We start from the raw sequence: 21269 nt of genomic DNA on the forward strand, positions 1-21269 counted from the left end.
AGAATAAATGCAAAGAGCCAGGTTCCAAAGGTCAGGATCATCTTTTCTTTTATATGAGACACACAAAATATAACAGGGGATTCTAACAGAAGGGAAAATGGGAAGAGGTTTTGGTTCATCACGGTGGCGCACACCTGTCCTGCCAGCCCTCGGGAGGCTGAGGCGGGGAGATCTCCCTGAGATCGAGGCCCCCCCAACCCCCAGGGTACACAGCGAGCTGAAGGCCAGCCCGCTGGCCTCAGGGAGTCCTTGTCTCAAAAAAAAAAAAAAGCAAAACGGAAAAATAAAAAGGCAAATAAGAAATTTGGGGATAGACACATTTATGTCATCTGGTGTTAGGTATGTAAACATATAAAATTCAGAGCAGACCAGAATCTGACATCATAAAAGGTACAAAGTTTTATTCAAGAAACTTGGAATCAGTAGCATTATTACATAAATTAGAAGCAGTCACTTTGTCCTAGGGCATATATATATATATATATATATATAAAATCTGTCTCTATCCGTATATATATATGTACAAATCACAGTGATTTCCGTTGTGTGAGGGCTGAACGGGGTCAGAAACGGGATTTTATTTGCTCCCCTGTTCAATCCCTATTTACCGCTTGTGCCCACGGGGGATCCGGGCAGCCCGGTCCGCTCGCTGTGGACAGAGCCGGGAGGAGACCGAGGCCGCCCCGGTACACAGTGACCCCCGAGGTTTCGGGGCGCGGAGGCAACACGTGACAACCTGCCTGGAGTCCGCTTTGCACGCTGAGACACACACGCTCACACGCATGCACGCACACAGGGAAGGGACCAGAGTTGTGCAAAGCGGATCGTGGACCTCCGGGGTGGAAGGCGGGGACGGGGAGCCGGGGGGCCGGGACACGAGCCGGCGGGGTGCAGGGTGCGGGCTTGTAATCCGGCCGGCCCGGGAGGCTGAGACGGGAGGGTCTCTGCAAGTTCCAGGCCAGCCCGGGCTGCACAGCGAGCTCAAGGCCAGCCCGGGCCACCGGGGGGACCCCGTCTCAGCAAGCTAACAAACAGCAGTGCGGGAAATCAAGGTAAAGGTCTCCCTAGAGCACCCCGATTTGGGACAACCACAGACAGGACCTCCTGGTCTTGTGACGCAGGCTGGTTTCCTCAGATGCAAGACCATAAAGATCTGCAGAGCCGCTTGACACGGGAATGCAATGCTGGGGTCACCCCGCCTCCCACCTGAGCCCCCCCACACCAGCACTGGCCACAGACTGCTCGGAAGGCTCGGGGAGCACGCAAGCCCCCCACATCTCGCCTCCCGGACAGGGGCGAACCCATGAGCAGGCACAGCACGATGCTTTTGTCCCGAATGTTTGTAAGGCAAAAACAAAAGCCAGTAAAGTGGGGGGCAGGTCTGTCTCGGCACTCTGCACCCCAGAAGCTGCAGCCAGGAAGCACTGGGGATTCGGGAATTCGGGGTGAGCTGGGGGGGAGCAGGAGCCCGCGTGCGGCTGTGGCGGGGAGGCCCGTGTGCTGTGTTCTTTGGTTCAGGCTGCCGCTTGCTGTGAGGTGTGCACGTGTGTGCGCGTGTCTGAGTGTGCGTGAGTGTGTGTTTTGCACGGTGGCTGAGGTCGCCCTCCTGCAGAAAAGCCTGCCACCCCGCTAACGTCCCAGAACCACGATGTCCCCCGTGCACGAGGGGCGCAGATCCCACCCGGCCACAGCCTCGAGCCGTGCAGGACGGAGTTTGGGGACGAGGCTGGACCTGACCCCGCTGGCGATGGCCTCATGCAGCTGGACACTAGGTCCAGGCCGGGGCAGGGAGCCACAGGCGGCCCGGGTGGCCTCTGAGCCCAGGACTCCGGGGACCTGCACCGAGCACCCCGGCTGGCTCCCCCGTTCCTGGATTCCTCCTGGCTGTTAATGTGCTTTTTGACAGTTTTCAAACACCCCGCAGGGCAGGCATTTGCATCCTCGACCATCGGCCACTCGGCTTTCTGGCAAAGCATTCTGGGGTACGGGGGCTCAGGCCTCACAATCTGGGGTACCGGGGCTCAGGCCTCACAATCTGGGGTACGGGGGCTCAGGCCTCACAATCTGGGGTACCGGGGCTCAGGCCTCACAATCTGGGGTACGGGGGCTCAGGCCTCACATTCTGGGGTACCGGGGCCCAGGCCCACCTCACATCCACGCCTGGATGCCAAGCCCGGGACCTAAATCTTAAACCCTAACCCCGAAACCCGGAGCCCAGCCTACAAGGCTACCATTCCCCACGGGCAGGAGCTCAGAGCCTGAACCCCAGAGGCAGCTCCGGGGTGCAGCGAATCCTCCGCCATCCCCAGCAAAAGTAAAGACAAACGGACACACAGACAGAGAGACAGACCAAAAAGAAAAAAAAAAACCAAAAACCACAAAACCAAAAACAAACAAAAAAACGAAAAACAAACCAAGAAACAGTTCAAAGACTGCATGCAACTGAGGTTAATTATTCAGTCCAAGGAGACTGGGGTGAGGGATTGGGGGGTTGGGGGTGAGGAATCTAGAGCAAAAAAGCAGCCCCAGAAAATATATGGCAGGAGCTCAGTCCCCAGCAGAGCTTCCCGGGCACCCTGGCTGCAAACTATCTCAGAACCCAGCAGAGGCTCACAAACCCAGCAAACTCCTATGCAAACGACAAAGTCCTTCATGAGAGCCCCGGGGGTGAGGCCTGCATTCTGGAATTGCTCTGCCCTCTACAGCCCTCAGAGGCTCTGCATTTCTCCCTCCAGCACCCAGGCAGCAGACCTCGGCTCACCACAGCACGGGCCCTGGAGCTCGGAGACAGGCAGAAGGGCTGAAGGCTACACCATCCTCCGTGCTCCTGCCCACAGTTTTTTTTTTTTGCAAAAGTGGGCTTTGAAACCGGGGCCTCTGAAGCCACCGCTAACTCTCCAGGCTTTTGTGCAGTTTTGAAACAGGGTCTTGGGAGATCACCAGGGAGCCTGGGGTGCTCCAGACCAGCCTGAGGGACACAGGGAGCTCCAGGCAAGGGTTCAAGGACACAGGAGCCAGCTCTTGGCCTGGGTGCAGCCAGGCAGCTGCCGGGTTTCTGGGTGCTGGGCGCCCCCGTCCCGCCCCAGCAGCACCCTGAATGTCCCGAGTGCGTGCAGGTGAGAGCGCGTGCTGTCCCTGCCCTGAGCCCCTTCTGCAGGCCTGGTCAGCGGTTGGGGGTCCTGAAGCTGCCGGGCGAGGACCTGCGTCCATTTCCTGGCTGACCGGTGAGGTGACGGGAGTGACTGTTATTTTAATTTTAATGCATAGACGGTCAGCTGGAGACCTGCATCTCCAGGAGTCAGCAGAACCTTCGGGAAAAATCAATCCCGGAGGCTTTGCAAAAAGGCCAGCGTTTACGAAACCGCACGGCTGGTACACACACACGCACTTGCACACGCGTCTGTGTACGGTTCACACTCAGAGGCCGAGAGTCCCAGAGCAGGCCGAGATGCACAGTGTTACCGGTCGGGAGTCTGCAGCCGGCGCGTGGCTTTAGGAATGTGGGCTCCGCAGACTCCAGCCCTGCAGTCCCGCTGTGTGCACGCAGCTGTGTAAACGTGGGGTCCCCCCGCGCCCCGGGGAAGGGCTCCTCCAGTCTGCGTGCGTCTGGTTGCAGCTCGGGTGGCTGAAATCTGCATGTCCCTGGCACAAGATAAGACACGATCAGGTTGGTTTTTGCATAACGGGGTCCACGCCGCACACGTCCTCATCTGGGGGAAGCTTTAAAGCCCCACTTTCTGCCCGTAAGGCGGGAGCCTCGTGGCTCGTGCTTCTGCTCTGCACAGACTCGGTTACTCAGGGTCCCCAACAGTGTGAAGATACCCAGCGACGCCCTGCACCACGGAGCACACCCAGCCGGGCTAGCCATCGGGGAGGCTGAGGCAGGAAGGTCTCGGGTTCAAGCCCAGGCTGGGAAACTCTGCAGCTCAGTGAGAGCCTGCCTCAAATCAAGAGGGGAAAAAGGGGCCACGGATGGAGCTCAGGCCAAAGGCATGGGCTCGACACCCAGAACCACAAGAATCTGGGTGTTCCGAGGCGGAGCCCCTGGATCACAGGGCGTGGACCTCATAAACAGGCGGACTCGCTGATGAGTTCATGATTCAGTGGCAGGAAAGTCAGGACACGAGGAGATTTAACATTTTGCAAAGCACTGCACTGAGCGGGCGGCTGCGGTCTGGTGCTTCGCTGGCCTGAGGTGCTGGGGACTGAAATCCGGGTGTTTTCTGGTCTGCCAGCGTCTGCGGCTGACCTAACACTCAGGACCCCCGAGGAGCTGAGGTCCCTGCACCAGCCGCAGGCTCTGTTCTGACAGATTTTTGCTCCTGCTGCAATGAACTCAAAGCCCAAGCCGTCTGCTGTAAATACCGTACCTCGGCGTGGAGTGGCACTCGCTTGGGGTCTGCTCGTTCCTAAAAACAAAGACTTACCCTGCAGAGCCAGCTCGGCCTCAGAAGTTCTTGAAGGTCTCCAAATCCTTCTCGGTCACGGGAGGAGCAGGGTCCCAGTCGCTCTCGGGGTACGTTTCAAAGTTGGAGGTGTCGCCGTCTCCTGACACCTTGGGGACGATGGGAGGCTGGGGGACCCGGGAAAACAGAGTCACCTTTGGGGAGTATGCACACCTCCACGTGGCTTTGTGTCAATAAAACTTTATTTATAAACACAAGCAAAGGGCCAGATTCCAAGGGCTGGGTGCAGGTTGCTGATTTTTGCATTGTGATGGCTCAGCCTGCGTTGTCAACTGAATTTTCTTTTTTTCTTTTTTTGCCTTTTTGAGACGGGGTCTCTACGCAGTTCAGGCCGGCCTTGAGCTCACTCTGCAGCCAGGCTGGTCTCGAACTCGCAGAGACCCTCCCGCCTCAGCCTCCCCGGTGAGTGCCGGGATGACAGGCGTGAGCCACCGCGCCCGGTTCACCCTGTTTATTTTGTGTCTGGCTGAAGATGCAGCCGGCGACCCTCCCGCCTCAGCCTCCGTGTGTGGCCGGGCACAGACTGACCTTGAGCTTCCTCTGGGGGACGCCGTCCCAGTCCACGGCTCGGAACCAGCGGTGTCGCTTCACGTCTTCCGCTCCGTTCTGCAAAGCAAACAGGGGTGCGGTCAGCTCCCTGCCCGGGCGGTGACCACGCAGGACGCGGGCGCTGGCAGTGCCCGGGGTCACCTGGACTCCAGCTTGGTTCCGGTCTCAGGGCACAGCCGGGCCGAGGACCTCAGCACACGCCTGACGGGGCCGCTGGGCTCCCCGTCCCTCCCTGCTGGGATTTCATTGAGTCCCTCAGAGACCCCGAGACTGGGGGCCACCAAACATCTCGCATTAGTGAGATGCGGGGTCCTGGACCCCCCAGAGTCCTCCCAGGCTCCGGCTGCAGCTCTGGGTCCTCTGGCCTCAGGGTCTTCACCAGTTGGGATCAGAAACCCAGTGACAGCCGCTGCCGAGCGCCATCCAGCAGAAAGGCAGCTGTAAACACCTGAGTCTGGGTCCCCGTCCACCTCGGTCCCCGGAGCTGGCCCCGTAGGACTCTAGGCTCCTCCCCAAGGTCACAGTGACCGGGAAAGGTCAAGGTTTCCAGTCCATTCGGGACATGGAGGCGGCCAGGACGGTGCAGCTAAAGACCCTGAGGACAGAGACTAGGAGAGTGGCCGGGCCTGGGAGGAGCCGGGCAGAGCTGGGGGGACTCTGGGGGACCCCTGACCGTGTGGGTTTTACTCTGACAAAGATTTCCAGCACACCTAACAGCGGGAAATAACAGACACCTCTGTGATGGGTGAATGGGGAAACAGCGTGGAATACTATTTAGTCATCAAAAGGGACGTCATGTCAGACAAGAGTGAACCCCAAAATCCTCCAGGCAGCGGCAGCCCGACTGGAGAGTCAGGTCCACGCGTCTCCACTGACAGGACGGTGAGAACAACGTCTGAGGGCCGGAAAGTCCGTGAGTGGTCTCCCGGGAAGGGGCCAGAAGAAAACACAGCAGCCCGGAACCCGGCATGGATGGGTTTTCCCTGAGGGGCCAAAAATCACTTTTTGAGTCCAGCTTGGTACGAGGAGGCCACATTGTGCCCACGTAAAAAGGACTCAGCCGGGCCTGGTGGCGCACGCCCGTCACCCCAGACTCCGGGAAGCTGAGGCAGGAGCATCTCTGCCAGTTCAGAGCCGGCCCGGGCTGCACAGCGAGACCTTTCTAGGACCACACAGTCCGTACGATCGTCTCCTCCGACACAAACCAGGCAGTCATGAGCAGCAGTCTCCACCCCGCTGCTGCCCCCGGGGTGTCGGTGGGGCGCAGACCCCACCGGAGTCTCGGAACCCCGAATCTAGGCAGAACGATCGACCCGTCCCCTGGCCCTATCCCTGCGAGGCTCAGAAGCCAGAGACGCGTCGCGGCTGAGGGCACGGGGCCGGGAGAACCCACCTTCATGTTCCCCAGCCTCCGGGTCCGGTCCACCACCAGCAGCTTCTTAATGAGGTCCCTGGGCGGGGAAGGAAACGGTCAGACCCATCTCCTCGCCGTGCGTCCGGCCACAGGGGCCCTAAGCCTCCCTCCCTCCCTCTGTCCCTCTGAGGCAGGGCTGGGGTGCACCCGAGTCACACCCCGGCTCTTCATTAGGGAGAAAGCATGCTGATGATGTCTTTGTGTGCAAATCGGTATTTATACACATGCGGAGTACTACGCTGTCATGAAGAAGGATGAAGTTCAGTCGGGTGTGGGTAAATCGAGGCACCTCGAGGCCACGGTGTTAAGGGACATAAACGAGACACCCCAGCCTTGCAGTCACACGGTTTCTCTTCTACAAGCACCCCAAAGTATCAATACAAAGCAAAATAAACTAAAACAGCAGGCAATGGGCAGGTAGGGGACTAGCTCTTTCTCCCGTTAGACGAGGATGCACAGAGGGAGGCCGGGGAGAAAAAAGGGAGGAGAAAGAGAATCAGGGTGCGCTCTGTCCCCCTCCATCCCCACACAGCACTGGAGCCCCGTTTCCTTCAAATAGGGGTCCCCCAAATTTTAACAGCTCAGACAAAGGGCAGGCGAGAGACGTCTTTTCATCAGGGTTTCCCGTGCGTGTTAACTGAACCCAAGACCTCTCCAGGCCGTCTAAGGGGGTCCCCGGGCAGGCTTCACCCCGCCAGAGTGGGTTTGACCCCTCCAGGTTGCGGGAAGGTCTGAAAGCAGTTTTGGTTTTTTGGAGACAGTGTCACCCTGCAGCTCAGGCCGGCCTGGAGCTCACTGTGCAGCCCAGGCTGGTCTTGAACTCACAGAGACCCTCCTGCCTCAGCCTCCCCGGTGAGTGCCGGGATGACAGGCGGGCACCATCGTGTCTTTTTTTTTTTTTAACCAAGAAAATAAAGAATTTATTCCTCCATGAGATGCATTCAGAGCCTTGAGCTCATCTTGCTTAAAAAAAAACAAACTGAGCCTAAGTGATCACAAGCATTCTCTGGACTACCAATTTTACACCACCGATAAAAAAAGTGGTTTTTCTGTACCCCGTTGCCCAACTTTAACGAAGCACAGCTTGGGGGACTCGGAGGCTGAGGCAGGAGGGTCGCGGTGAGTCCGAGCCCAGCCTGGACTGCACAGCAAGAGCCTGTCCGAGAGAGACACAGAAAAAACAAAGAAAAAATCAAGCCATGCAAAGTCCCTGGGGCTGCGTGAATCCCAGCATTACGGGTTCAAGACGGGCACCGACTGAGGAAAGACGGGGGGAACCTGCTGGGGGGTCTGGGCCGGAAGACACTCCGGCCAAGCCGAAGCTCTCTGTGCCCGGAGCCCGGAGCAGACCTCGGGTCACGCGTGCCCGAGGCGGGGACCTGGGCACCTACTTGGCGCTGAAATCCAGATGCCGGGGGAAATCGATTTTGCCCGCGAGGATCTTTTGGTAAATGCCGAAAGGGTTGTCATCGAAAAACGGAGGAAACCTGTCAGGACAAAAAGGAGAGATCTGTTTTTAGTGGGAAGCGAGATAAAACATTTTATTTTTTCTGTGCGCCTGGGTGCGCCGTGGGGCGAGCCTCGGCGTCTACAGCTCTCGGCTTTGGGGTGCCCAGCACCCGGGCGTCTGCCACTTTGCCCTGGACAGGGGTTCTGGGAGGCTCAACGTGGACCCCAAACCTGAGCACAACTAGAAGCCACCAAACCGACTTCAGATGCGCACAGGTCCTCGGGGACCACCCGCTCCTGCCACCCGGCCTGGGGGGGGCACCCACAGCGAGTGGGTGTCGTGGTGACCCCCACGGGCCCCCCTCCAAGATGTGTCCACACCCTGAGCCCCACAGCCCGGACACGATTGCAAACGGAGTCCCCGAGAGGGAATTCGTGGAGGATCTGGAGAGGAAACCTTCCCGCCTCAGCCTCCTCCATGCAATGGTGGCGTCCTCGGGACACAGGAGGGACACGGGCACAGCCGACAAGCCCGTGGAGCCGGGGCTGGGTGTATGCCCGGGGCGTGAGGGACCCCTCGGGATGGGGGTTCGGCCCCCGGCCCTTGGGAGGCTGAGGCAGGAGCATCTCCAGGACTTTGAGTTCAAGGTCAGCACAGCGAGGAGACCCTCCTCACCAGGACCCTGCAGCTCAGCAGCCTCCGCCGGGGCCTGAGGGGTGGGGCGCCCCGAACCCCAGCACCGGGGAGGCTGAGGCGGGAGGGCTGCCAGCTACATCTCAGCCTGGGTAATTGAGTGACTGAATGAGAGACCCTAAAAATCAGGGCTGGGGCAGAGCTCAGGGGGGATTTCCAGTACTGAGTTCAGTCTCCACCAGTACCCCACCATTACTGAACTCCAGTACTGAGTTCAGTCTCCACCAGTACCACCACCACCACGGGGAGCTGAGTGCGATCAGCATTAAACAGAATATGCAATTATGTAACTCTGGGTAATCGTCAGAATATAAAAACCACGGCATGTTATCAGTAAACACGCCACGCTGAGGAAACGGTGCGTTAGTCTCACACCTAGGAAGACATCGTGGCAGCAGAGGCCGATGTCCCCCGGGGCGGGGTGAGACCTGCACCCACAGACTTCACACGTAACGTTAGGTAACTGGGTACTGAGTACACGGAACACAGTCCTCTGAGTACCTGTGAGCACACAGCTGCTCACCAAGCCGCTACCTTCAATTCTCCCCCTGTAACCTTTCACTTAAACCGGGCCACAGGACTTGGGGCGCACTGTGCCTCAGGAGCCCCAGGCTCTTTGCACAGCCCGCATCTGCATGGGCTGTAGGTGCACAGTGCAATTTGCAGAACGCACATCTGCATAACACTATTTGCATGTCCTTTATTTGCATAGTCTGCATTGACTGTTACCCGCCGTCAGATCCTGCATTAGGCATAGGATGCTACATTTGCATTGCTTGCATTTGCATAGCTCCATTTGCATAAACTATATCTGCATAACCCTATTTGCATGTTCCTTATTTGCATAGCCTGCATTGACTTACCCGCCCTCAGGTTCTGCACTAGGCATACGATGCTGTATTTGCATGGCATGTATTTGCATAGCCCCATTTGCATAACCTACATCTGCATGACCCTATTTGCATATTCTTCATTTGCATAGCCTGTATTGACTGTTAGCCGTCTTCAGATCCTGCATTAATTAGGTGTACAATGCTGTATGTGCATAGTATCATTTGCATAACCTTCATCTGCATAACCCTATTTGCATACCCTGTGTTTGCATAGCCTGGACTGATGTAATCAGCGCTGTCACACTGTAACCCTGCACAATGGAACAGCCTTTCCCAGGACGACGGCGCCCTCTGGTGGCCGACAGCAGGCTGCCGGGCAGCAGCTGACTTTGTGCAAAGATTTCTGGGCAGCTCCCCTGACCGCTCTGCCCGTGGGCAGCTGGCTGCACCGGACCTGCCTGGATTCTCCTCTCCTCCCCTCCATCTCTCGGTCCCCTTGTCCTGTGCAAAGGCCCCTCTCTTTCTGTGTCCAGGGCAGTGGGGAGAGGCACCTGGCACCCTGGTCCTCACCAGTCTCCTGGGGACGCGGGTGACCCCTGGCTTCTCCTAACTCGGGGAGACGCCTCCCTGCGGGGCCCCCACCGCGGGCAGGAGCCGCCGCCTACCCTGGTTTGCACGGGGAGGGCCGCCTTCCAGGGGGACCCCGCTCCCAGCCCCTCAGGGACCTGATGGGTACAGCATCACCGTGGCTCAGAGGACTCGGGGAACCCTCAGCCTGAGCCCTACACCAAGCATAAAAAGGCGGGAAGGGGTAGGGGGTCTCTCAGCGCTGGCCTGTCATCCCGGCACTCGGGGAGGCTGAGGCAGGAGGATCTCCGCTAGCTGAGGCCCAGCCCGGGGCGTGTAAGGAGGCGGCCCTGGTCTCACACAGCAGCAGGCGGGCACTCGGGTCCTGCTGACCCCCCGGGCCCGGCGAGCTCAGCGTGGGGACGCAGGTGGCCAGGACGGGTGGACAGAGGGCCGAGGCTCCACAGCCAGGCCCACGGGCCGCGTACTCACCCCGAGAGCATCTCGAAGATGAGGATGCCCAGCGCCCACCAGTCGACGGCCCTGCCGTGGCCCTTGCTCTGGATGACTTCCGGGGCCAGGTACTCGGGGGTCCCGCACAGCGTCCAGGTCCTGCAAGGCAGGGGAGACAGCGGCCAGGGTCAGGGGACAGCGCTCGGCCGGGCCCCGAAAACCCCGCCGGCCCCTCTGAGCACACAGCGGGCGGCTCCGACCCAGCACTCCGGGAGGCTGAGGCGGGAGGGTCTCAGGTCGGAGTCCAGAGGGGCAGGGAGTGAGACCTGGGGTCACAGGGAAACAAAACAGGGGGCCGGAGGAGGCTCGGCGTGGTGCCAACCCCAGCACCAGCGGGAAAGGCACAGGGCAGACCAGGACAGACAGACAGCTGGACAGACAGGCAGACAGACAGATGGGCAGACAGATGAGTAGGCGGATGGATGGAAGGACGGACGGGTGGGTGGTGTTGGTTTCCAGCTCGAGGATGGCTCAGCAAACCACAGACTGAACCCTCCTAAAGCACAAGCCTAGTCACCCTCTGCTCCGTTGAACTCGGGGTGCTCCAGCAACAGAAGAGTGAACAGAACACCCCGAGATCCCGCAGGTGACCTTTCCAGTCACAAGTGAAGTAAATTCTGCCCAGCAGAGATAAAACTCAAACCTGCAGCCCGTGTCCACCAACAGATGACTAAAGGGAGGAACAGTCCACAGGCCGTGGAGTACTACTCTGCCATGAAGAAGGACACGCTAGCAGAACAGGCGCCCCTGGAAACCCGATGCTCAGTGACTCGCACCAGCCACACGAGCCCACATGTGGTCGGGTCCCTTTTGGTGGCTCCAGGGTATGTACCAGGAATTGAACTCAAGACCTTGTGCTTGCCAGGCAGGCACTGTACCACCGAGTGGCATCCCTGACCCCACGCTGGAGGGTTTGGAAGAGAAACCCAAATATAAACAGAGCAAAATCCAAGCAGGCAGCCCGAGCTCGGCCTCTGGCGCCACCTGGAGGCGGACTGTTGGAAAGACAGGGGCTCGCTGTGCATCCAGGCTGGTCTCGAACTCGCAGAGATCCTCCCGCCTCAGCCTCCCCAGTGAGTGCCACCACCAGGCCTGGTTCAAATACGTATTTTCATTAGTGCCACTTTGGGGATCAGTGTGGCGCTCGCGTCCCTGTGTCCAGGACGTGTGCACCGCGGCAAGCTGCCCCCTCGCACCCCCCGCGGCATTCTCTTGCTGTGCGTGACCGAATTTCCCATCTAAGCTCACGCCGACCCTTTTAGCTGCTATCCTCTGAAGAAGACAGTGATTCCTGTCCCGGAAAAGAGGGGGTTTCGGTCAGCCACGTGGGTGCAGAACCTGAGGGTCAACCCTAAAAGAATAGAGTCCCTGCTGGGCATCAGGGTGCCAGGCTGTCAAGCCAGCACTCACTTGGGAGGCTGAGGCAGGAGGGTCCCAAAGGTGAGTCCGGCCTGGGCAATAAAAAATTTACAGAAAGGGGCTGGGGACCGATCCAGGCTATTCCACGCCCCGCTGTACACATGAAGGAAGGAAAGCCAGGCTGCTACGGGGAGGCCTGAGTCCTCACAGCAAGGGTAGCTCAGTTCACAGTCGTCAAGACACAGCAGCAGCCCACAGAGGAGCTGATAATGCGGTAAATGAATGTGACGGAGTAGTACGCGGCCCCGAAGAAGGAAATGCTGGTATTTATGTGCAAATGGATGGATGTGGAGTCCCACGTGGGGAAGAACGTAAGTGAGAACCAAGAAGATGGATGGTATCTGGAATCTAGAACAGAAGAGCAGTGAGGAGAATCATCTCCGAGACCTGCAGGCACCAGGGTTGGACCTGCAGCTTCGCAGCCTGACCGTGAGGTTGGAGAGGAGCCCATCAGCAGCGGTGACCTGTCTTGGGTCAGATACACCAACCCGAGGCGGTGACTGCGTGTGATTTGGTTGCGGGTCCACCACAGGGGCTGGGAGAGGAACATGTGGCGTTTCCACAGCAGGGAGTACTACTGTGCCCTGAAGAAGGATAGCCTTGAGACGTGTGTAGAAAACTGGGTGCAGCTCGAGACCGTGATGTTAAGAGAAACGGAAGAGACGGAGGAGACGCAGCAGCGCGAACGCTGTACAGTGAAAGCCACCAGGAGACGCTGTGCACACGGACCAGGACAGTTTAAAAACAATTAAAATGTAGGTCAGGATGCACTGAAAGGGACGCCCCAGAGTCCTCCCAGCGTCCCGGGCTGCGGTGTGCAGGGCCGGCGCTGCGTCCTCGGCGCAGCAGTAATAACGATGACAATAACAGTAATAACAATAATAATAATAATAGTAATAATGATGATGTTTTGAAAAGACGGGGAGGTGCAGCACCACATCCGGCCGGCAGGGGGCAGCACGGATGCTAACAACTTTCCTGCCCCTGAACCCACCGCCCTTCTGTCATCGATGCAAGCGGTGTCCGGCCCACAAACGGGTAAATAAAGTCCACAGAGCAGATGTGACCGCGGCCGGCAGCTGGGCGAGCTGCATCCCGGGACGGCTGGGGAGGCTGAGGCGGGAGGGTCTCGCCCCCCGGAGCCCGCCTGGCTGCATGGGGAGGCCCTGAGTTAAAAACCCGGGGGCCCCCCACCCTGTGCACCCCAGCCTCCCATGCACCCCCCCACCCCGTGCACCCCCCTTCCCCATGCACCCCCACCCCTTGCACCCCCAGCCCCCCATGCACCCCCCACCCCATGCACCCCACACCCCGTGCACCCCGCACCCGTGCACCCCTCACCCCGTGCACCCCGCACCCCGTGCACCCCCTCCCCCATGCACCCCCCACCCCGTGCACCCCCCTCCCCCGTGCACCCCCCACCCCGTGCATCCCCCTCCCCCGTGCACCCTGCACCCCGTGCACCCCTAGCCCCCCATGTACCCCCCACCCGTGCACCCCCCCCACCCCAGGCACCCCCCTCCCCCGTGCACCCCCACCCCGTGCATCCCCCTCCCCGTGCACCCTGCACCCCGTGCACCCCTAGCCCCCCATGTACCCCCCACCCCGTGCACCCTGCACCCCGTGCACCCCTAGCCCCCCATGTACCCCCCACCCCGTGCACCCCCCCCACCCCAGGCACCCCCCTCCCCCGTGCACTCCCCTCCCCGTGCACCCCCACCCCGTGCACCCCGCACCCCGTGCACCCCACCCCGTGCACCCCCACCCCGTGCACCCCGCACCCCGTGCACCCCACCCCGTGCACCCCCACCCCGTGCACCCCCACCCCGTGACCCCGCACCCCGCGCACCCCCACCCCGTGCACCCCAGCGCCCCACCTGTCCGCCAGCTTCTTGGCGAAGCCGAAGTCGGTGAGCTTGACGTGGCCCAGCCGGTCCAGCAGGATGTTCTCGGGCTTGAGGTCGCGGTAGACCACCGCGCGCGCGTGCAGGTAATCGAGCGCGCACACGATCTCGGCGGCGTAGAAGAGGCCGGCGGCGGCGGGGAAGCGGCCGCGGCTGCGCAGGTAGCTGAAGAGCTCGCCGCCCGGCGCGAACTCCAGCAGCATGTACAGGAAGCGCGCGTCGTGGCCGGTCCAGAACCTGCGGGGGGGGGATGGGGCGTCATGGGGGGCACCGGGATGGGGGGAGCCGTGATGGGGGGGCATCATGATGGGGGGCACCGTGATGGGGGACACCGTGGTGGGGGCCCGGGCACGCCGTGCTCCCAGCGCGCAGGAGGCCGAGGCGGGAGGGTCTCTGCCAGGCGGAGGCGGGCGCAGCGGGCCGGGTGGGTTCCGGGCAGACGGTGGGGGGAGCCGCCTCCCCGGCCCCCTGCTGCAGACATGCTCTGTTTTGGGGTGCAGGTGAACTGAGGCCCCAGGGCACCCCGAGCCACAGGTACCAACTGAGCACCCGCTGAGACCCGGACCTGGACCCGGAGCAGGACCCGAGCAGGACCCAAAAGGCCCAGGCTGGAACCGGGGACCCCAACTCAGAGCTCGGCAGGGCAGAGACTTGGGGGGACGGTGGGGACCCCGGGAGGGGCTTTGCAAGAGCTCAAGGCAGAGCTCGCCTGACGGGCTCCACCAGGGCGCAGACGGCCACCCAGGGGAACCGAGACGGGGCCCCTACCCGGGTCGGAACCAGAACCGGCAGGGACACCGGGCCGTAACCAGAACCGGCAGGGACACCGGGCTGTAAACAGAACCGGCCATGACACCGGGCCTTAACCAGAACCGGCAGGGACACCGGGCCTTAACCAAGCCCGAGGTCTTAACTGAAAATTTAACCAAACCAAGATGTCACCCAAGACTTTAACTGAAACCAACAAGTCACAGGCCTTTAACCCAAAGCAAGGCCTTCATGAAGACTGTCCCCAAAACCCAGACGGCTGCCCAAGCGCTGGCCCAGGCCAAGTCTCAGCCCAGGTGCTCCCAACGCCGAGACCCTCACCAAGCTCGGACCCCAGAGCCGCGGTCTGACCCAGGGCTCCCCGGGACCAGGCTGTACCCGGGCCTGGTACGTCCTCAGCCGGGGCACAGACCCTCACCCGCCTTAGACCAAAGCTGGCCTGGACAGCCCGGAACCGGGCCGGACCTCAGCTGGGGCGGCGCAGGGCGTGGGCGGGGACAGGACCTCAGCTCCCATGGCGCGGGCCCAGTGGACCCAGCAGGGTGGACCCTGACCGGGCACAGCAGGCTGGGGCTGACCAGCCCACTGCCGGCCCTGGCCCTGACCGGCCCACTGCCGTCCCCTGGGCTGGACCGAGGCCAGCACCCTTGCCAAGTCCAGCACCACGGGCTGGACGTCAGCCGAGGCCAGCAGGGTCCAGTAAAGCCACGTTCAGTGCGGGGATGCACACAGGTCAGTTCCAAGGGATCCTGTAGGCGTCCTCGGGGTGGTGGCCGTGCAAAGGGCCTGAGGCAGTGACGCCCCTGGTGCCAAATGCCCGTGGTTTCTGTCTCCTAGCTCGCATCTTGGAAATGGGCGCCCAGAAGACACTGTGGGATATCCCGGCCCGCAGTGCAGACTGTACATCTTACATCGTGGCCGTGCAACGCGTGGGCCTGAAAGCCACGAGATCCGGGTTTCTGATGGTGCCGCAGTCAGACCGTGGAGCTCCCCAGGGGTCCTCCCCTCCCGGACCCCCCACACTGGACGCAGCCCACGCCTTCCCTCCCAGACCCACGCTGCTCGGATTCTACGGCACCAGGGCCCCGCGTTCCCGTGTGTGTCCCAGGAGAATGCGGACCCTCAGTGGGCAGGACCCGGGCTGACCCACGGGGAGAGGACGGGAGGGGGAGGGGAGGTGGGGGAGGGGGAGGGGATGGAGGAGGGGAGGGGGAGGGTAAAGGAGGGGAGGGGAGGGGGGGAGGGGGAGGAAGAGGGGAGGGGGAGGGGATGGAGGAGGGGAGGGGGAGGGTAAAGGAGGGGAGGGGAGGGGGGAGGGGAGGTGGGGGAGGGGAGGGGATGGAGGAGGGGAGGGGGAGGGTAAAAGAGGGGAGGGGAGGGGGGAGGGGAGGTGGGGGAGGGGGAGGGGATGGAGGAGGGGAGGGGGAGGGTAAAGGAGGGGAGGGGGGAGGGGGAGGGGATGGAGGACGGGAGGGGGAGGGGATGGAGGAGGGGAGGGGGAGGGTAAAGGAGGGGAGGGGAGGGGGGAGGGGAGGTGGGGGAGGGGGAGGGGATGGAGGAGGGGAGGGGGAGGGTAAAGGAGGGGAGGGGAGGGGGGGAGGGTGAGGGAGAGGAGGGGTGGGGGGAGGGGAGGGGGGAGGGGAGGTGGGGGAGGGGAGGGGATGGAGGAGGGGAGGGGGGAGGGTAAAGAGGGAGGGGAGGGGGGAGGGGGAGGAGGGGGAAGAGGGAGGGGAGGGGATGGAGGAGGGGAGGGGGAGGGTAAAGGAGGGGAGGGGAGGGGGGAGGGGAGGTGGGGGAGGGGAGGGGATGGAGGAGGGGAGGGGGAGGGTAAAGGAGGGGAGGGGAGGGGGAGGGTGAGGGGATGGAGGACGGGAGGGGGAGGGGAGGGGGGAGGGGAGGTGGGGGAGGGGGAGGGGATGGAGGAGGGGGGGAGAGGACGGGAGGGGGAGGGAGGGGGGAGGGGAGGTGGGGGAGGGGGAGGGGATGGAGGAGGGGAGGGGGAGGGTAAAGGAGGGGAGGGGAGGGGGGGAGGGGGAGGAGGGGGAAGAGGGAGGGGGGATGGAGGAGGGGAGGGGGAGGGTAAAGGAGGGGAGGGGAGGGGGGAGGGGATGGAGGACGGGAGGGGGAGGGGAGGGGGGAGGGGAGGTGGGGGAGGGGGAGGGGATGGAGGAGGGGGGGAGGGTAAAGGAGGGGAGGGGAGGGGGGAGGGGGAGGGAGAGGAGGGGTGGGGGGAGGGGGAAAGGGGAGGGGAGGGGGAGGGTAAAGGAGGGGAGGGGGAGGGTAAAGGAGGGGAGGGGAGGGGGGAGGGGGAGGAGGGGGAAGAGGGGAGGGGGAGGGGATGGAGGAGGGGAGGGGGAGGGTAAAGGTGGGGAGGGGAGGGGGGAGGGGAGGTGGGGGAGGGGGAGGGGATGGAGGAGGGGAGGGGGAGGGTAAAGGAGGGGAGGGGACGGGGGGAGGGGGAGGAGGGGGAAGAGGGGAGGGGGAGGGGATGGAGGAGGGGAGGGGGAGGGTAAAGGAGGGGAGGGGAGGGGGGGAGGGTGAGGGAGAGGAGGGGTGGGGGGAGGGGGAAAGGGGGGAGGGGAGGGGAGGCCGGCTCCGCACTGACCGGCCCGCAGCCCTGACCCCCAGCCGGGTCCCCAGGCCCTGCGGCCCCCACCTCTCCTGCCACACACAGCAATGTAAAATATTGCACGGGAAGGCCAGGGCCCAGCTGCCCACGAGGGCTCTTCTGAGTCCATTTGTCTGTCTGTCTGTTCCTCTCAGAGTCCATCCTTCTGTCTGTCTGTCCTTTGCCTCCATTCATCTGTCTCTCCCTCCTCTGAGTCCATCCGTCTATCTGTCTTCTACATCCATTCATCCGTCTGTCCCTCCTCTACATCCGTCTGTCTGTCTCTCCTCTGAGTCCGTCTGTCTCTCCTGAGTCCGTCTGTCTGTCTCTCCTCTGAGTCCATCCGTCTGTCTGTCTCTCCTCTGCGTCCGTCTGTCTGTCCCTCCTCTGCGTCCATCCGTCTGTCTGTCCGTCTCTCCTCCTGTCCTTCCCTGGTCTTCCTCTGCACCGCGGCCTGAGCCCAGAGCACCGCCCTGCGCGCCACTCACGGCCTCCTGCGTTGTCCATCTGGACACGGAGTTTCACTAAATCCCAAAGTTGTGCCAAGACTCGGCTCAAAGGTGAGACCCTCCCGCCTCAGCCTCCCGCAGCGCTGAGGTTACGAGCCGCTGCGCGTTTGGACTCTTAGACAGGGAGACAATGTCTCAGAGATCTACCCCAGGCCTGAAGTACGGTTCCCTGGCTTTCAGGCGGAGAAGAGGGGAGAGGACCCCGGGGCAGCCAGAGGTAAATAAAGGCACAGGCCCCTCCTCAGGCGAGGAAGAGAGAATCAGACACTTAATGTGACCCGGGAGGCTGAAGCAGGAGGGTCTCAGGTTGGAGCTCAGCTGGGGAAACCCAGTGGCTTGGCCAGACCCTGCCACGAAAGGCGAGAGCAAAAAGGGCAAATGGGGACCCAGTGTGCAGCCCTGGGCACCTTCCCGGTGCCACCAAAATACATATACACGCAAATCAGTGATTGATCAAAAATGTGGTGAACGCTCAATTTAAAAAACAATTATCACAGTAAAAGCCACATGGCCATGGATCCCTGAGTCACCCGGGCCCTGCCCGACTCCTCCCAGGTCCGGCCGCTCTCCCAGCAGCTGTGGGGTCCTCTGTCCTCGGGGTCTTTAGTTGTGCTATCCTGGCTGCCTTCATGTCCCGAATAGGCCCCAAACCTCGACCTTTCCCGGTCACTGTGACCTTAGGGAGGAGCTAGGAGTCGCACGGGGCCAGCTCCGGGGACTGAGGTGGACGGGGACCCAGCGTTGGGTGTTAACGAGCTGCCTTTCTGCTGGACAGAGCTTGGTAGCAGCAGTCACCGGGTTTTTGATCATGCCAAGTAACGACCCTCAGGAAAGAGGACCCCAGAGCTGCCTCAAAAAGCAGCAGGGACAGTGACACGAGTGTGTGCAGAGCCGGGAGGACTCTGAGGGGGAGAAATTGCAACCTGTCTGTTAGTGATTTAAAAATACATATTCACTGTATTTTTTAATCACACAGTGTGTGTCTTCATATAAGCAGCTGAAGGCAAGCGCTCACACTCACGTTCACATCCCCAGAACCGCAATTCACAGGGCCAGAAGGAAAACTCAACGCAAGCATCCACACACTGATAGATACAGACATGAATGTCATGCACACTAACCACATGGTGGAATAGTATACAGCCACAAAAAGCCCAAACTCCGGCATAAGGTGTAACGCGGGAAAAGCATGTGTGCAGGATGCCCAGTGAAATAATTCAGTCACAACAGGACAAGCGCTGCCCAAATCCACTTGTGTGAGGTCCCAACGGTCATCCCAGCACTCGGGAGGCTGAGGCAGGACGATCCCTGGCGAGGTCGAAGCCAGCCAGGGACACAGCGAGATCCTGTGTCCAGCATAAAGATAGAGAGCGCTCGGCACCAGCGCCACGGAGGGCGCACACCTCCCCTCCACGTGACTCTGGGGTCCTGAGCCCTTCAACCTGCTGAGATGGGGTCTCACTAAGCCCGTCACACGTTCCCCAGGCTGCGAGCCATGCCCGGAGACGCTGCCCGGGGACGCTGCCGGGAGACCGCAGTCTTTCCCTCCAGGGGCCACTAGGCCTCCCGCTGCACAAGGACCTTTCATTTCCCGTTCTCAGCTTCTCTCTTGCAGACTTTTCCCCAACAAGAACAACAAAAACCCTCAGAAACACATTTGCCCGTTTTTGAACAAACAACAGGAACCAGAAGTGGACACCAAGGTTGTCTCTGCTGGGCAGCTCTGTCCTTCGCAGGCAACGATGAGAGAGAAAGAAAGGTGACTCATTTTCAAAATTCAAACACACAGAGCAAGAAATAGAGCGACTGCTTGACCAACGCCCACCCGGCTACCAAGGGAAATGGAGGGCGGAGGGCAGTGTGCAAATTAAAACAAAAAAGACAAAAAGTCTGCCGATGCAAATACATTCCTATAATCCCAGCACTTGGGTAGGCTGAGGTAGGAGGATTGCAAGTTTGAAGCCAGCCCGACCGTCTACCTGGGTCAAAACATCACACGTCTAACACGGTCCGGGTTAGGTCTTACGCGCTTTGGAGCGGTGGCAGGACCCTTAAAAACTGGGAGTTAGTGGGTGTAAGTGAGGTCGTTGTGGGCGTGGCTTACCGACAGGAGGTGACGTCATGGGAGAGGTAGTGGCAGAAAGGGGGCTATTGGGGCGTGGCTAGCGAAATGAGGTCATTGTGGGCGTGGCTTAGAGGAGAAAGTGAGCTCATTGGGAGTGCGACTTAGTGGAAGAAAGTAAGGTCACTGGGGCGTGCCTTAGCAGCAGGAAGTAAGCCGTCCTCGTGTAGTTTAGCCAGAGGTCACTGGGGTGTGCTTGGAGGAAGTGAGCTCATGGGGGAACTAGGCAATGGCAGGACATGAGGCCACTGGGGCGTGGCTAAGTGGAAATGAAGTCATTGTGGGCGTGGCCTAGCGGGAGGAAGTAAGCCTTGGGCGTGGCTTAGCAAGGAAGCAAAGCCATCTGGGCGTGGCTTAGTGGAGTGACGTCATTGGGGCGTGCCTTAGCAGGAGGAAGCGAGCTACGTAGGTGTGGCTTAGCGAGAGTGAGGCCATTGGGGGTGTGGCCTAGCAGGAGTGAGGTCATTGTGGGCATGGCCTAGTGGGAAGAATAAAGCCTTGGGCGTGGCTTAGCAGGAGAACGCAAGGTCATCAAGGCGTGGCTTAGTGGACTGAGGTCATTGGGGTGTGGCTTAGCAGGAGTGAGGTCATTGGAGGCGTGGCTTAGTGGGAGGAAGTGTCAGTAGGGCATGGCTTAGCAGGAAAGTAGGCCATCCCAGTGTAGCTTAGCCTGAGTGAGGTCATTGGGGGTGGGCCTTAGGAAGTGGGGTCACGGGGGAGAGAGGTAATGGCGGGAAACAAGGCCACTGGGGGCGTGGCTTAGCAGGAGACTGAGGTCACTGAGGCGTGGCTAAGTGGAAGTGAGGTCTGTGTGTGTGTGGCCTAGCGGGAGTGATGTCATTGAGGCATGGCTTAGCGGGAGGAACTAAGCTACCTGGGTGTGGCTTAGCGGGAGTGAGGTCATGGGGCGTGACTTAGTTGGAGGAAGCGAGGCCATCCAAGTGTGGCTGAGAGGGTGCAAGTCATTGGGGCGTGGCTTAGTGTGGGCGACGTCATCAGGGGGCGTGGCCTAGCAGAAGGAAGTAAGCTGCCTGCATGTGGTTTAGCGGGAGTGAGGTCATTGGAGGCGTGGCTTAGCGGGAGGAAGTAGGCTGCCTGGGCGTGGCCTGGAAGTGACGTCAAGGGGGTGTGGCCCAGTGGGAGGTGGTCAGGCTATTGGGGGCGTGTCCTTCTTTATCCCTAACTTCACGTCCTACCTGCCGTTCTGTGGGCAGCTTTGGTCCACCAAGCCCTGCTGCGTCGATGTTCAGAATCATCGCGGGCCCGACAACAGGGCCAACCAGCTATGGAGTGAAACCTCAAAGACTGTGCGCCACAATCAACCCTTGCTGAGACCTGGAGGACAGTTACAGAGGCGGGCAGCAACCCAGGCGTGATTCCCCAGCCCCGGGCGCCTGGCCATTTCCCGCTATCCCTGCGGTGGGGCCGCTCCGGGGCCCGGAGGTGGAGCCAGA

General features: G+C 60.9%; 1 protein-coding gene across 1 annotated transcript in view; it reads right to left on the reverse strand.

The window, feature by feature from the left end:
• Positions 1 to 376: 376 nt before the first annotated feature.
• The window catches only part of Prkx (protein kinase cAMP-dependent X-linked catalytic subunit), a 28555-nt gene continuing 7662 nt past the window's right edge, over positions 377 to 21269 (reverse strand). Inside the window, exons 3-9 of the mRNA XM_063243056.1 lie at positions 13782 to 14045; positions 10465 to 10584; positions 7821 to 7916; positions 6409 to 6466; positions 4995 to 5072; positions 4428 to 4573; positions 377 to 3642 (exon numbers count right to left, since the gene is read on the reverse strand). Coding sequence (XP_063099126.1) covers positions 4448 to 4573; positions 4995 to 5072; positions 6409 to 6466; positions 7821 to 7916; positions 10465 to 10584; positions 13782 to 14045 — 742 coding nt within the window. The 3' untranslated portion in view covers positions 377 to 3642; positions 4428 to 4447. The remainder of the gene's footprint in view (positions 3643 to 4427; positions 4574 to 4994; positions 5073 to 6408; positions 6467 to 7820; positions 7917 to 10464; positions 10585 to 13781; positions 14046 to 21269) is intronic.

This window comes from Cavia porcellus, unplaced genomic scaffold, assembly GCF_034190915.1.
Source record: "Cavia porcellus strain 051 isolate PalLab524CR breed Dunkin Hartley unplaced genomic scaffold, mCavPor4.1 scaffold_33, whole genome shotgun sequence".
Lineage (NCBI taxonomy): Eukaryota > Metazoa > Chordata > Mammalia > Rodentia > Caviidae > Cavia > Cavia porcellus.